This window comes from Sturnira hondurensis, unplaced genomic scaffold, assembly GCF_014824575.4.
Source record: "Sturnira hondurensis isolate 20B ecotype Veracruz unplaced genomic scaffold, ASM1482457v3 Scaffold0004136, whole genome shotgun sequence".
Taxonomy (NCBI): Eukaryota; Metazoa; Chordata; class Mammalia; order Chiroptera; family Phyllostomidae; genus Sturnira; species Sturnira hondurensis.
In genome coordinates, this window is record NW_028076767.1 from 19,240,502 (window position 1) to 19,253,690 (window position 13,189).

General features: G+C 47.4%; 1 protein-coding gene across 1 annotated transcript; it reads left to right on the plus strand.

The window, feature by feature from the left end:
• The first annotated feature begins 4,543 nt into the window (after nucleotides 1–4,543).
• On the plus strand, nucleotides 4,544–12,584 carry LOC118985374 (vomeromodulin-like). Its single transcript, XM_037043876.1, has 3 exons — nucleotides 4,544–4,804; nucleotides 11,613–12,135; nucleotides 12,464–12,584. The coding sequence occupies exons 1-3, from the start codon at nucleotides 4,576–4,578 to the stop codon at nucleotides 12,567–12,569; spliced, it is 858 nt and encodes a 285-aa protein (XP_036899771.1). The 5' UTR covers nucleotides 4,544–4,575; the 3' UTR covers nucleotides 12,570–12,584.
• The last annotated feature ends 605 nt before the right edge of the window (nucleotides 12,585–13,189 follow it).

A 13,189-nucleotide genomic window follows, 5' to 3' on the forward strand; every position in this document is an offset into this window, starting at 1 on the left:
ACCTGGGTTACCGGTTCAGTCCCAGCCCTCGGTCGGGGTGGGTATGAGAGGCAACCAATCGATGTTTCTCTCCCTCTCATTCTCCCTTCCTTTACCTCTCTCTAAAAATAAATAAATAAAATCTAAATAAATAGATATGATTTAGCACCTACTTTGTTCCACTTGAGTAAAAACAAGGCAACAGCACTTCCTGCCCCCATGAAGCTTTTAAGAGAGAGAGCATGAAACAAATCAGCCACCAAAAGGACACATGGCTACAAATTCCAAGAAAGGCCCAAAAGGAAAACGATAGGAGTGTACTGAAAAAAAGATTGATGTAGGGCAGCCCGACTTAGATGAGGTACCCGGGAAACCCTCTGGGTGGACATATGTGAGCTGCAGGATGAGGAATTTAGGCAAAATGTGAAGGAGAGGGTTCAAGCAATGAGGACAGAACGTGGAAAGGTCCTAACGTAGGTATACCCCCCAAAACTAAAGGAAAGCCAGCATGGCTGAACAGATTAGCAAGGAGTGCTGGGGAATGAGGACACAGAGGAAGGCAGGAGTCAAACCACACAGAGTCCCCACAGCCAGGGCAAACACTGGTGTGTGCCCTGGTGAACCGACGACAAGTGTTAAGCAAGAGAGTGACATGATCTCAATTCGGTCATACAGTTTTTTATATTTTATCCTCACCTGCAAACATTTTTTCACTGCTTTTAGAGAGAGAAAAGGAGAGAAAGAAACATCAGTGTAAGAAAGAAACATCGATGTGAGAGATATAGCAACATGGTAGAGAAACAGCAATTAACTGCCTTCTCAAACATGACCCAACAAGGGATCGACCCACGTGAGAATCGAATCCGCAGCCCTTCGGCCTATGGGACAATGTTCCAGCCAACCGAGCCACACGGACCAGGGCTGTCATACATTTTTGAGAGAAAAAATACTGACCCAGAGCTAAAAAGTGACAGACACCCCATAATGTTGGCAAGGGGGTGGGGAGGGATAAGAATGTTTGTTCTGTCATGAGAAGTCAGGGGGTTTACCCCAGAGGTGTCCAAAGTGGCCACCCCACTGCAGCCCATATCTCTGCCCAGTGCCATTCTGAAAAGGGGTGAAGACGGGAGAAAGGAGGCCTGAAGACGGAGGGAGCTCCCTGCCTCATGTGCGGCTGTTACTTCACACGCTCGGAGCTGCCGTCCTATCTGTTCTCATAAACCCCATGTAGGAGAAGCAGGCATGTGACACACAGAGAAACTGAGCCTCAGAGATGTTGGCTCACTCACCGGGTCATTCATTCACTCATTTGACATTTACTGCCCACTAGGTAAAGACAAGGAAGTACATGCCCCAGCCCTTAAGAACCTCACGGACAAGTGGAAGAAGACAAATGGCATGTCCTGGGCCAAGGCTCTGGTTTCAGGAATATCTGGAAGCCCAGCTCTGCCACTTTGATAGAGGAGCAACCTAATCTCAGTAAGCCAGTTTCTTCATCACTAAAAGGGGATGTGGGTGATGCCGGTGATGCTGCCGCCACCACTGCTGAGAGTGATGATGGGCTGTTGTAAGGGTGAGAAGCACTTCTGAGTGCTCATTCACAGCGGTTCGCTAGTTGTAACCACTGCCTTAGAACTGAAGCTTCGGTCTGATTTACAGCATGACCCTGCTCTCCATCTCAAGCAAAGCAAGTTCTCCTCCATGTGAAACTCAAGGTGCCTGAATCAACAGGAAAATGCCGCCCAGGTAACACCTGCTGCGATACAAGAAGCTGATTTGATGCATTTGCACAAGACAGTGCTGACAACCAGCACTGTGTAGCCAGAGAATGACAAACCCGCAACAGATGGTCAGAGGAAAAGCAGCACAAAGTGCACATCAGACACTTATCCCTCTGGGAATGAATGAGGGTCATCTCCTCAGTTACTGTCCCAAGGTCACGCACTGACCAGGACTCACACGAACATGTCTGCCTGGCCCCAAAACCTGTGCACAGAAACTCTGCCTCTTCTAAACTGATTCATCACCTTTGATAAAACACAAGGCTCATTGAAAAACTCATGAAAGATAGGTACCTAGGAAATAAAAATTGACCCAGATTTTACACACAACTCCAGAGTCCTCAGAAACACCCAGTAGATGTATAAGGCCTCTGTGAACTCCCATTACCAGCAAAGAAGGACTGACTCTGCCACAGAAGGAAACTGAGGCAGCAGTGCTGCAGAGGGCTGAGTTCCAGGGAACTAGAGAACATAAACACAGACAAAACTACAAAAGTGCCTGTGCACACTCACTAAAGAAACACCCATGAAAGATCAAAATCTTGTTGTCTCTGAACCAGAACACCCACAGCTCAAAAGGCCTAAGGAGACATCTCCACCCACAAGCCATTAAGAATTGGCACCTGCCTTATCACCAGCAACTGGGATGCCAGCAAAGCCTTGGCCAGGCTTGAAAGAACCCCCTCTTTCAAGAATCAGAAGGTCAAATCACTTAGGGTTTGACAACAAGGGAGCCCTACTGCTCAGCCTGCTAAGCCACCTTCTGAGAAACCGCCTCATGTGGATCCTGGATTAGCAGATTCCACGGCTGCCCCGCCTCCTAAGGATGAAGCACAGACAAAGACAAGGAACCAGGAAGCCCCAAGGGGCCATCCAAGGCTGCACCCCGGATGTGCCTTTCCCCACTTCTGGAGTTGGGGTCATTCTTTGGGTCCAGAGAAACCATTAACAACAACAAAAGCAAGGGCCACACCCACAAATGGGTGTCACAAATTTCACCTACATGATCACTCAATTTTCCGCAAATGTCCAAGAAAAATAAGACCCAGGACAGTGGGTTTTGTCTCCTACTTATCAACACGAGTGAAAACGCCTGGTTCTGCTCTCTGAGAAAAGGTCAACTGCCATTTGTTCTATGCAGCTGACATTTCAGCAAAGCCCAAAATGGGGCCTTGACAACTGGAACTGCACTTGAGGTTCACAGCATGAGAACCACGGTGGGCTTGGGACGGGCCAGGCAGCAAACATGCTGAGCCTGCTCCAAGGCAGGGACCCAAACCAACTCCCCACTTCAAGAGAGCAGAAGCAGACACTATCCATGCGCCTGGTCAAAATCATCTCCCTCTCCCGGGCTATCGTTTTCTAAAGCTGTGATGACACTGCACAGCAGGATTGTGACAGGATGTACAAATGACAAAAATTTCAGTGGTAGGAACTGAACAGATGAGAACAGCCCTTTTCTTTTTTTAAAATATATTTTATTGATTATGCCATTACAGTTGTTCTATTTCGCCCCTTCATTCCCCTCCACCCTGCACACCCCCTCCCCCACCATTCTTCGCCTTTAGTTTATGTCCATGTGTCTCAAGTTCTTTAGATTCTATATTTCCCATACTATTCTTGCCCTCCCCCCTATCTATTTTCTACCTACCGTCTATGCTACGTATTCTCTGTACCTTTTCCCCCTCTCTCCTCCTCCCACTCCCCTGTTGCTAACCCTCCATGTGTTCTTCATTTCTATGGTTCCACTCCTGATCTAGCTGTCCCCTTGGTTTGCTTTTGTTTTAGGTGTGGTTGTTAATAACTGTGAGTTTGCTGTCCTTTCACTGTTCATATTTTTTATCTCCTTTTTCTTAAATAAGTCCCTTTAACATTTTATATAATAAGGGCTTGGTGATGATGAACTCCTTGAATTTGATCTTATCTAAGAAGCACTTTATNTCAGTCACAGGCAGAGAATTGTATTATTTTTCCTCACAGGACACTTGCATCTCACCTGAGACAGTAAATGTCAATTTTTCACAGATAAGCATAAAATTAGTGAATAATGAGAATGTGATGATTTTTTCTCATAAAGCCTAATTTGTTCAATGTGAAGGATTGTCACTGGCTTCTAATTATGTCCTTCCCAACATTTCTGCAAGAGTGGCTCTTTGGTGATGCTGGTGAATGGCAGGCAGCTTGATGTGGTCAGCGCCCACCTACCCATAGCAAGAACAAAGGTTGGCAAGGCCAGTTTTATAGAACTGGCCTGGAGGGGAAAATCCAAACAGAGAAGAACTCCAGAGAGTACTTGCTTCACTGAGGAAAGAGGCCCTGAGACACAAGTCTCCACGTCACCAAAGTGTTAGAAACAGATGGGCTTTGAGAGTCACGGGAAGGGAGGACTCTGACAGTCAGGAAAGGAAGGGACCTCCACTGAGTCACAGAGCTGAGCTCAGAGTCAAACAGGCTTTCCTGCCTGGGAGTGAAGCCAGCTCTGTGTCTTTGCTGGAAAGAGGAACAATAGCACTACCAAGGGCCTGGACTTGCTGGGAGGATTGTATATGACATTACAGATGTTTGCACCCTGACCAGCACTCAGTAAGTGCATATGTGTGGACATACACAACCAACAGAGCTGGAGTTGACACTTACAAATTTACACAAGAGCTCCAGTTATGGCTGCTCAACCCCAGCCGAGGGGAAAAGGCCCCATGGCTGGGTGTCAGCTAGGACCTTGCGAGTACATCCAGTACAAATATATCGGCGGCCCTCTGGTCCGCTGGAAACGTGGAGCTGACAAAGCCCTCCTTTGCAGATATTGGCTGCCAACATGCTGACCCTCTGGGCCCTGGTCATCACGCTGGCTGCCCAGGCGGCAGCAGTTGACCTGCTGAGCCTTCCTTCTGGGTTGCTAAATCTTTCTGGAGGAAGACCCATCCTACAATCCGGACAGTCCCTCAGATATCCCCGAATTGCAGGAAGCTCTTCCTTTAGACAACGTCCACCTGTGACGCCCCCTGTGGCTAACCAGCTCACGTCCAGCAGCAAGCTCAATGACTGTAAGTAAGACCCATGCTACCTATACACCTTAAATTCCACACCCCTTGCACGTGCTTCTCATTTCCAAGACTAAAGGCTAGTTATTCCTTCTGAACAAATTGTTCTCAAAAAGGAGGTGGTATCAAATTAACTCCAAAAGCTTGTTAACAAAAGAGCTGCCTGGCCCCCTCCCAGACCTTCTGCTATAGCAGCACCACAGCGGTACTGGTCTTCTCTTTTTTTAATTTTTATTTATTGATCTTACAGAGAGAGAGGAAGAGGGGGAGAGAGACAAAAACATCGATTTGTTATTCCATGTATTTACACACTCATCGATTGATTCTTGTATGTGTGCTGACCAGGNCGTGCTTCTCATTTCCAAGACTAAAGGCTAGTTATTCCTTCTGAACAAATTGTTCTCAAAAAGGAGGTGGTATCAAAATAACTTCAAAAGCTTGTTAACAAAAGAGCTGCCTGGCCCCCTCCCAGACCTTCTGCTATAGCAGCACCACAGTGGTACTGGTCTTCTCTTTTTTTAATTTTTATTTATTGATCTTACAGAGAGACAGGAAGAGGGGGAAAGAGACAGAAACATCGATTTGTTATTCCATGTATTTACACACTCATCGATTGATTCTTGTATGTGTGCTGACCAGGTACTGACCACTCAATCTTGACATATCAGAACAACACCCTAAGCAACTGAACTCCCCAGTCAGGGAACTATTTTTTTCTAGTAAGACCAAGATGATGCAGAGGCTGCTTGTCAGAGTCCACATATTGGGTACAACACACATCAAAGCCAGCCTGGAAAAGGAAACTTAGATCCAGCAAATAATGGTTGCCTGCCTTTTACATGATCCTCATTAACTGAACACTCTGCCAGGAAATCTCAGTTTCTCAATGCTGGGCTCCAGAGCTCAGCCCAGGCACCCATGGGTGCTTAAAGCATTAACCTGGCTGACCAGGAGCCAGAAAATAAGAAATCCAGGCCCACCCTGAAAAGCCTGGACTAGGTTAGTGCTCCCCAGTCTCCCTTCTCAGGAGATGTGGAATTCTGTCCCCTCAGAATTTCCCAGAGCAAGAGGGCAAAGGAGTCAGGGATTGTAATACTTCTCAAAGAAGTGACTCAGTGAGGGGAATAAGAAGGGAATAGGACTCATCAGCACACAAAGACCAACAGGAAAGTCCGCATGGCTCCCCTTATTGACCCTGAAGCCATGGCCTAGGTCAGCCTTCCAGCATGACAGGACAGGGTGACAGAGGGGAACTCGGCACCTGCCTGCTGGCGTCAGTGCCCAGCCTCACAGCTCCCACCATGGCTCTGCCTCCAGGAGCATGTGCTCCACTCCTCTAACCAGCCTCCCTTATTACAAATCACTCCAAATAGACAGAAAAGCTCAGACAGGTGTGCAGAGGGCAGCTGTGTGTCCGTCATGCAGTGTCCGGTGGCGGCGGCGGTGAATTTCATTGTCAAACATACAAAAACTGAAAAGGTGTACAGAGCAAATACCTTTGCAATCAACATCTACATTAAGAATAAAACCAAGAAAAGGGCTGCTGATGGCCCCCAGGCTCCTACTGGGCTAGACATCCTTCCCAACTCCTCTCCCTCCCAACCAAAGGAAACGTCCAGCCTGATCATTCTTCCCTGGCCAATTCTTTATCATTATGTCATATGGCTACTCATTCTAAAAATCTGCATTCCACGTTATAGTTTCCCACAAGGTAGCCTGCTGGCATTTCTTCTCATACTCATGCTTGTGATGTGATTTATCCATGAGAAATTTTTGTCCAGTTCACTCTATTATTCTACCTGATGAATCTTCCATGATTTACACATCAACTTTGCTTTTGTGTACTGTGTGTGACTCTAAGCAATACTGACTGAAACACTCTAGTGCGGGTCTCCAGGGTCACATGTGCAAGACATTCTCTAAGACATACCGGGGATGGAGGTGCATCCACATCACCCTGACAGGCAAAGGTCCTCCAGATTGAGGATCCCTGGGTGCAGGAAGCAGTGGGCAAGCTCCAAAAGCCATGGCCCAGCAGCTTGACAGGAGCTAATACCAGCAGATTTCTTCCTCCTGCTAATCTACTGAACCAGGAATCTCTTTTTTTGATGTTTTATTGATTATGCCATTACAGTTATCCCTTTGCCCCCCTTCATTCCCCTCCACCCTGCACACCCACTCCCCCATTCCCCTCCTTTAGTTCATGTCCAGGTGTCACAAGTTCTTTAGATTCTCTATTTCCCATACTATTCTTGTCCTCCCCTCTATTTTCTATCTACTGGTAGTCTATGCTACTTACTCCCTGTACCTTCTCCCCTCTTCTCCTCCTCCCACTCCCCTGTTGCTAAGCCTCCAGGTGATCTCCATTTCTATGGTTCCACTCCTGATCTAGCTGTCCTCTTGGTTTGCTTTTGTTTTAGCTGTGGTTGTTAATAACTGTGAGTTTGCTGTCCTTTCACTGTTCATTTTTTCATCTTCTTTCTCTTAGATAAGTCCCTTTAGCATTTCATATAATAAGGGCTTGGTGATGATGAACTCCTTGAATTTGACCTTATCTGAGAAGCACTTTATCTGTCCTTCCCTTCTAAATGAAAGCTTTGCTGGATAGAGCAATCTTGGCTATAGGTCTTTGGATTTCATGACTTGGAATACTTCTTTCCAGCCCCTTCTTGCCTGTAAGGTCTCTTTTGAGAAATCAGCTGACAGTCTGATGGGCACTCCTTTGTAGGTGACTGTCCCGTTATCTCTTGCTGCTTCTAGGATTCTCTCCTTCATTTTCATCTTGGCTAATGTAATTATGATGTGCCTTGGTGCGTTCTTTCTTGGGTCCAACTTCTTTGGGACTCTCTGAGCTTCCTGTATTTCCTAGAAGTCTATTTCCTTTGCCAGATTGGGGAAGTTCTCGTTTATTATTTGTTCAAATAAGTTTTCCACTTGTCGCTCTTCCTCTTCCCCTTCTGGTACCCCTATAATTTGGATGATGGAACATTTAAAGATATCCTGGAGGTTCCTAAGCCTCTCCTCATGTTTTTGAATTCTTGTTTCTTCATATTTTTCTGTTTGGTCGTTTTTTCCTTCATTCTGTTCCACTCAATTGATTTTAGTCCCACTTTCCTTCCCATCACTATTGGTTCCCTGTGCATTTCACTTCATTTCACTTAGTTTAGCCTTCATTTGTTCCTCTAATTTGTGACTAAAATCAGCCAGTTCTGTGAGCATCCTGATCACTAGTATTTTGAACTGTGTGTCCTATAGGTTGGCTAACTCTTGGTCGCTTAGAAGTATTGACTCTGGGGCTTTGAATGGTTCTTCTTCTTGAGCCATAATGTTTTGGTCTGTTCATGCCTGTTATGTATTAGGGATGGAGCCTTAGGTGTTCACCAGCGCAGGGCAACTCAGTCACTGGGTTGTGATGCTATATGTGGGGGCAGGGTCAGAGAGAGGCAATGGCATTTTTTCCACTCTCTCTCAGATTTCGATCCCCTCTGCTGCTTCTCACAAGCAAATTAGGCCCTTCTGGTGCAGGTTCCCAGATGTGTGGGCTTGTGCACCCTCCAGAACCCTGTGGGTCTCTCCAACAAACTCTGAACTCTCTGTGAGCCTGGGATTCTCTCCCGGCACCTCCACCCTCCAAAGTTTTCCCAATTGGTGCTTCTAGGCTTTATTTCCTGGCCCTGGGTTGCGAGGTCTATCTCAATGCTCGCTCCTTTGCCTGGTTTATCTGTGCATGAATGTGTGACCACCGTCAGCCAGCTGCCCTCCACCATCACTGGGTCTGCTCATTGCCACCCCGCATCTGGGATCTGCCAACCGCCGCCTGCACACCTGGGTCAGTCCAGCCACTTTTTCCTGCATGAGCCGTCTCCGCCAGCCACTGAATCTGCGACTTACTGGTCTGGATGAATGGTTCATGTTGTCTGACTTTGGTACAGTTTAATTTTCTCTGTTTTGGTTGCATTCTGGTTTTTAAGTATTTGTTGTTCATAAACTTGGTTGTGCAAGGAGGTACAGTGTTTCCACCTACACCTCCATCTTGGCTGGAAGTCTTCAAAGCTCTGGACCAGAAATCTTGTGCCTCAGCCTGATTCACTTTCCTGCTAGGCAGCCAAGGCTGTCTACCCTCCAGCTGTGCAAGCTCTTCTGAGCAGCATGACAGGATAGAACAGTGTGACTTCACAGCTCTGCTACTTGGCTCTTGAGCATCCTTCCCTTCCCCACCCCATCTTCTGAGGTTCCAGTTCTCCCTGAATTTCTTCTCTCCAGTGTGGAGGCAAACCCATAGTGCCCACCTGCTCCATCCTCACAATAACAACGCTGCAGGAGGACGAGAGCTGATGCAGGAGGACCAGCAGAGGCAGCATGTCAATGGGCAGGACATCCCAAGGACACACAAGGGCAAAATGAGGCCTACAGAATGGAAGGGACTTGCACACACTCACCCAGATGGAGAACAGAAAACTCCAGAACTGTCAGCTCCACCGACACTCCCCTCACCTGCCTCCTTACTCAGCACTTAAAAAGGCAATCTCTCATTTCATCCAGCACCCAGTGACCCACACTGTGGGTCCCATCATACGCACATAGATGGCTGCAGAGACCTGGGCTCAGGAGACAGAAGACCCTGCCTCAGGTCACTTGGCCTTCAAGGGACAGAGCCTAATCTGTTATATTCTGGGCTACTGGGCTCAAAAAGCTAAACAGGGTCCTTTCATTTCATGCCCAAGTCATTTCAGAGCAACATACTCTGCTAGCCTCAGGAATGTGCTAACAAATGTTAACTTTTTTTTATTTTATTTTTTTAAATATATATATTTTATTGATTATACCATTACACTTCTTCTATTTCCCCCCTTCATTCCCCACCACCCGCACACTCCCTCCCCAACCATTCTCCCCCCCCACCTTAGTTTATGACCACGTGTCTCAAGTTCTTTAGATTCTATATTTCCCCTACTATTCTTGCCCTCCCCACTATCTATTTTCTACCTACCATCTATGCTATTTTCTGTGCCTTCTCCCACCTTCTCCTCCTCCCACTCCCCTGTTGCTAACCCTCCATGTGTTCTTCATTTCTATGGTTCTGCTCCTGATCTAGCTGTCCTTTTGGTTTGCTTTCGTTTTAGGTGTGGTTGTTAATAACTGTGAGTTTGCTGTCCTTTCACAGTTCATATTTTTTATCTCCTTTTTCTTAAATAAGCCCCTTTAGCATTTCATATAATAAGGGCTTGGTGATGATGAACTCCTTGAACTTGACCTTATCTGAGAAGCACTTTATCTGTCCTTCCCTTCTAAATGAAAGCTTTGCTGGATAGAGCAATCTTGGCTATAGGTCTTTGGATTTCATGACTTGGAATACTTCTTTCCAGCCCCTTCTTGCCTGTAAGGTCTCTTTTGAGAAACCTGCTGACAGTCTGATGGGTACTCCTTTGTAGGTGACTGTCCCCTTATCTCTTGCTGCTTCTAGGATTCTCTCCTTCATTTTGGTCTTGGCTAATGTAATGATGATGTGCCTTGGTGTGTTCCTTCTTGGGTCCAACTTCTTTGGGACTCTCTGAGCTTCCTGGATTTCCTGGAAGTCTATTTCCTTTGCCAGACTGGGGAAGTTCTCCTTTATTATTTGTTCAAATAAGTTTTCCACTTGTGGCTGTTTCTTTCCCCCTTCTGGTACCCCTATAATCCGGATGTTGGAACGTTTAAAGATGTCCTGGAGGTTCCTAATCCTCTCCTCATTTTTTTGAATTCTCATTTCTTCATTCCTTTCTGGTTGGATGTTTTGTTCTTCCTTCTGGTCCATTCCATTGATTTGAGTCCCAGTTTCCTTTTCATCACTATTGGTTTCCTGTGCATTTCCCTTCATTTCAATTAGTTTAGCCTTCATATGTTCCTCTAATTTGTGACTATAATCTACCAGTTCTGTGAGCATCCTGATGACCAGTGTTTTGAACTGTGCATCTGAGAGGCTGTCTATTTCCTGGTCGCTTAGAGTTATGGGCTCTGGGGCTTTGAGTTCTTCTTGAGCCATCTTTTGGCCTGTTCAAAGCTGTTATGTATGAGGTGTGGAGCCCTAGGTGTTCACCAGAGCGGGGCAACTCAGTTACTGGGTTGTGACGCTGTATGTGGGGGTGGGGTCAGAGAGGAGCAATGGCGGTCCCCTCTGCTGCCTCCAAAGCTGCCGCCACAGCTGCCATTGTCACGGGGGACCTCGCGTTTCATGTCACTGTGCGCAAATGTACGACTGCAGTGAGCTCTCTGCCACTGGGTTCACCAGCTGGGGTCTGTGCAGTCCGTCCCACTGTGCACGAATGTGCGACCGTGGTCAGTCTGCCCCACACCCTCAATGGGTCCATGCTGCTACCCCGCTGCTACCCCAAATGCCTGGGTGCCTGGATCAGGGGATCTTTCCTGCCCGACCCTGCTCCTCTACTGACTCCGCCCCTCTTACCGGTCTGGTTGAACGGTTCGTTGTTGTCAGACTTCCGTATAGTTCAATTTTCTGTTCTTTGGCTGTGCCTTTGTTTACTAAACCTTTGTTGTATTCAAACTTGGTTGTGGGAGAAGGCACAGTGTTTCTACCTATGCCTCCATCTTGGCAGAAGTCCTCCACATATTAACTCTTAATGGGAACTAGTATATTTCTAGGGCCCAGGCTATCCTTAGGGTGGGCAGAGCAGGAATTGGTGTGTCCAGAAGACAGGATGGATGGTGCCTATGGGCCCACAACTCTTCGGTACTGGCTCTCCAGCTGGGACAACTCCTATGGCTGAACCAGATGGGCAGCTAATGGTAAGAATGTGTCTCTTTACCATTTCAGATCTGAACCGCACTCTACCCCCGCAGATTGAGGAGATGCTCAACTGTGCAGAAGTGGATCTGGCCGGTTTGCTTGGGACAGTGTTAGAAACAGTGTCCAACTTGGACTTGCAGTCTCTGTTAGACCTCAGTTCCCCCCTCAATATCCTTGGTGGTGGTGGCCAAAGTGGTCCCCAGGACAAGAGGACCAACAGCAAGTCCTCAAATCTCCCATTGCCATCACTCTCAAAAGCCACTGATGCTGTCAATAACCTGTTACCCTTGGCCCAAGGGATCTTGGGAAGCCTATCATCCAATGGTGCAAAGAGGGATCCTGCAAGAAAGGCTGGCTCTTCTCTTCTCTCTAATCTCCCCCTGGGTGGCGTGCTCAGCCAAGTCAGTGAGCCCCTGGGTGGTGTGCTCAACACAGTGGGCGAGCTCACAGGATCCACCGAGGGCATACTGAAGGGTGTGGTGCCAGGTGGCGTCAGTGATGCACTCTCGGGCCTGCTCGGAAATATTAACCTGAAAGATCTCCTGCTAGGGTAAGTGCTTCCTTGACCCTAAGGTATGACACGCCAGAAAGCTTAAGTTCGGGGATACTCAAGTTCATCTTCCCATCATGGATCCCATGGTCAGAGACAACCATGTTTTCACAAAGCAATGTTCCAGCTCTGGGCTAAAACTCTGCCCTTTGTGGGGTAATATGAGCAAGCTTTCCTGAGTTTAAAGAACTGGGTGGGTAACAAGTCTGGGGAATCCAGGGCATGGGTGGGTTGGTAGGTTGTTAACTGGCTGCTTCAAAGGCATTTCTCCTGTAGCTCAGGCCGAATCCTTGAGCCAGGACTGACCATGGATGCTGTCACTTTGCAGATTAGAGGTTCAAAAAGCAACGGTGGAGGACATGAAGTCAGAGATGACAGACGATGAGATCCTTGTCCAAGCCTCAACTACTGCCTTCATTGGTGGAAAAGGGTGAGACTGTCTCCCAGTCAGTCAGCCGGGTTGGCCTGGACCAGCCCCTTAACATCCAGTGTTTGAGGGCCAGGCAGAGACAGCAAGAGTAAGGCAGTATGTCTGAGGGTGGGGCACATTAGGCACCAGGCACAGCAGTCCCCCTCCTCAGCCCACACACAGGACCAAGGCAGGACAATGACCCCATAAAAGCTCCACCCTCAAAGAGTGTTAGCCAATCAGAAATACACATTTCCTTGTGAAATATGCACATTTATACAGATGGCCAACACACACAGAGACCACTGAGTGCATCTTGTACTGATAACACTGGAATTTTAGGAAGTGCACCTTCCAGATAATCTGCACTCTCTAAGGAGAATCAGCCCACTGTTACACACACTGTCCTAGGCAGCTGGGAGAGACAGATGTGTAATAGCACTCAGGAAGCTAACAAACAAACATGCACACATGCACATGGTCATTCACCCACCTAACAGGTAGCTAATAAATGCTACTCCATACCAGATGCCCTGCTGGGCACAGAGGGATGACTAACCGTGGTCCCTGTCAGTGAGAGTCAACATGTGGGGGAAGAACAGGTGAACGTATAGGCCCAGGGTACATGGGAAGACAGGAGAGGGA

Coding starts and splice junctions, on each gene's coding strand:
- LOC118985374 (XM_037043876.1), top strand. CDS start 4,576: ATGCTGACCCTCTGGGCCCTGGTCATCACGCTGGCTGCCCAGGCGGCA. Junction 4,805..11,612: donor CAGCAGCAAGCTCAATGACT/GTAAGTAAGACC, acceptor TTACCATTTCAG/ATCTGAACCGCACTCTACCC. Junction 12,136..12,463: donor CTGAAAGATCTCCTGCTAGG/GTAAGTGCTTCC, acceptor GTCACTTTGCAG/ATTAGAGGTTCAAAAAGCAA.